The sequence below is a fragment of the Rhipicephalus sanguineus genome, chromosome 1, assembly GCF_013339695.2.
Source record: "Rhipicephalus sanguineus isolate Rsan-2018 chromosome 1, BIME_Rsan_1.4, whole genome shotgun sequence".
In the NCBI taxonomy this organism is placed as follows: domain Eukaryota; kingdom Metazoa; phylum Arthropoda; class Arachnida; order Ixodida; family Ixodidae; genus Rhipicephalus; species Rhipicephalus sanguineus.
In genome coordinates this window covers 80,169,495-80,171,410 of record NC_051176.1, presented here as the reverse complement: position 1 = coordinate 80,171,410, position 1,916 = coordinate 80,169,495, and the positions used below count along the sequence as shown (strand labels likewise).

General features: G+C 49.0%; 1 protein-coding gene across 1 annotated transcript; it reads left to right on the top strand.

Annotated features, from left to right (window-relative positions):
• The first annotated feature begins 865 nt into the window (after positions 1–865).
• LOC119403395 (serine/threonine-protein kinase VRK1) lies at positions 866–1,594 on the top strand. The gene has a single exon (XM_037670360.1). The coding sequence runs from the start codon at positions 866–868 to the stop codon at positions 1,592–1,594; it is 729 nt and encodes a 242-aa protein (XP_037526288.1).
• Positions 1,595–1,916: the final 322 nt, after the last annotated feature.

Below are 1,916 nucleotides of genomic sequence, written 5' to 3'. Positions count from 1 at the left end.
GTGATCAGAGATGGAAACGATATCACCTGGTAGCCGATTTCAATCGTTCGATGTGACCGGTATGAAAGAGCAAGAAAATGTGTTTGTGTAGCAGAAAGTACCTTTAACCTTGTGTTTGTGGTCAATCCGAGAGGAATGCTATGTGGGAGGCGTAATGAGCTCACTACGCAGTGATGGATGATGGTACGTCTTATGGAAAACGCTAAGGCGGAAGTAGTACTTGCAAGGCAGTCATAAAGGTGGCAGGGACAAATAATAAATAAATAAATAAAATGGTGCTTCATTGCTGTTACGCTTGATGTACGGTGATAATCCGATAGAATAAAATGTGCAGCGTTTTTTTTTTTTTTTTTTGAATTAGTTCAAGATACATAATCGAGTTTTCGTGGTGAGGGTTCCAGATTGCAGCAGCGTACTCCAATTTCGAGCGCACAAGGGTTTTATAAAGAAGCATTTTCAGGGAAAATGGGGCGTTGCTAAAGTTTCGACGTATGTATCCCAATGTACGGTTAGCATTGTTAGCATAAACAACGTTTTATTATGTTTAGTATAAGTGGAAGCCGTCTACACGGTTTAACATTCTTTTTTTTTTAGCTCCCATTACGCAAAGTCCCTTTCTGGTACTATCAGTCATCCTGATTAAAAATATAAATAAATTAATGATTCCGCTACACTAATGAGCCCCATTTCCGGGTATATTGAGCTACGGACCATATCGCGAGATTCCAAGAAGTGGACATATTATTATGCGAACTTCAATTATAATAACCAATGTATAGATCTAGTGCGACATTTGCTAAGCGGTGTTCAGGGGAAGCAGAGAAGAAGATGACGCACTTGTTCAGATGTGTTGCGGATTCCCGGCATGCCCCATTTCCAAAGTTGTGGCTCCCATGAACATATCGGCATCAGTTACCGCTCTATCGGCTTGGAGAGATTCGGAGAAGATCTGCAGAAGCTTCTCGACCGGCAGTGGAAGACATTACTCTTCGAGAGTGCATTCAGCGTCGGCATGTGCGTGATCAATGTCTTGGAGTACGTACACAGCTACGGGTTCATCCACGCCGATGCGAAGCCGTCATGGACGCTGCCTAGTTTTGGCAAAGGCAATGAAAACTTTGTGCATCCGCCAAACATTGGTTGGGCCTGTCGGTACACGCAAAAGGGCAAGCGCAATGACTACAAGGACGATTTGGCGAAGAAGCACGACAGCGCCACCGAGTTCGTGAGTTCGGACGTCCACATTGGTGCACACTCGCGAAGTGGTGACATGGAACGGCTGGGATATAATCTGCTCTGGTGGCTGTGTTGCCGACTGACTTGGGAGGACAACCTCAAGAACCCCGAGTACGTCAGCCAACAGAAGAGCACGCCAATGGAAGCCATCCCCCTGCTTATGAGCAAATGCTTCCCACACGGGGAGATTCCATGCGGCATCACCGAGTTCCTCCGGTATGTGGGCACCATGAATCTTGAAGACGCGGCAGACTACAAGCAGCTAATGAGGATCTTGGAGAACGACATTCAGGCGGCGGGTTTCAAGCCGGACGGCAGGCTACTCTTCAAGCCACAGAGGACGCCGCGGCGCAACTAGCTGTCGCCAAAGAGGCCCATGCTGCAAGAACTCATCCTCGCTGAAGGCAGCGTGTGCGAGAGCGGAAACGAGGGCGTCGTGGGAAAGCCGCCGTCAGCCAAGACTACCCGTGATGGCACGATGCCGGCTGGGAAAAGCAACCGCCGGCCGCCTTCGGCAACCAAGTCCCTATCGGGGCTCGACGAAATCGTCAAGCTGGAGCCCGAGCGAAAGCAGTTCAAGAAGGAAGCGGTCTCAACCCTCTCGGGCAGGACACGCTCTAAAGACTCTCCGAAGAATGGCTTCTGCGAGGAGAGCATCAGCATGGGCCTAGACAACTCCA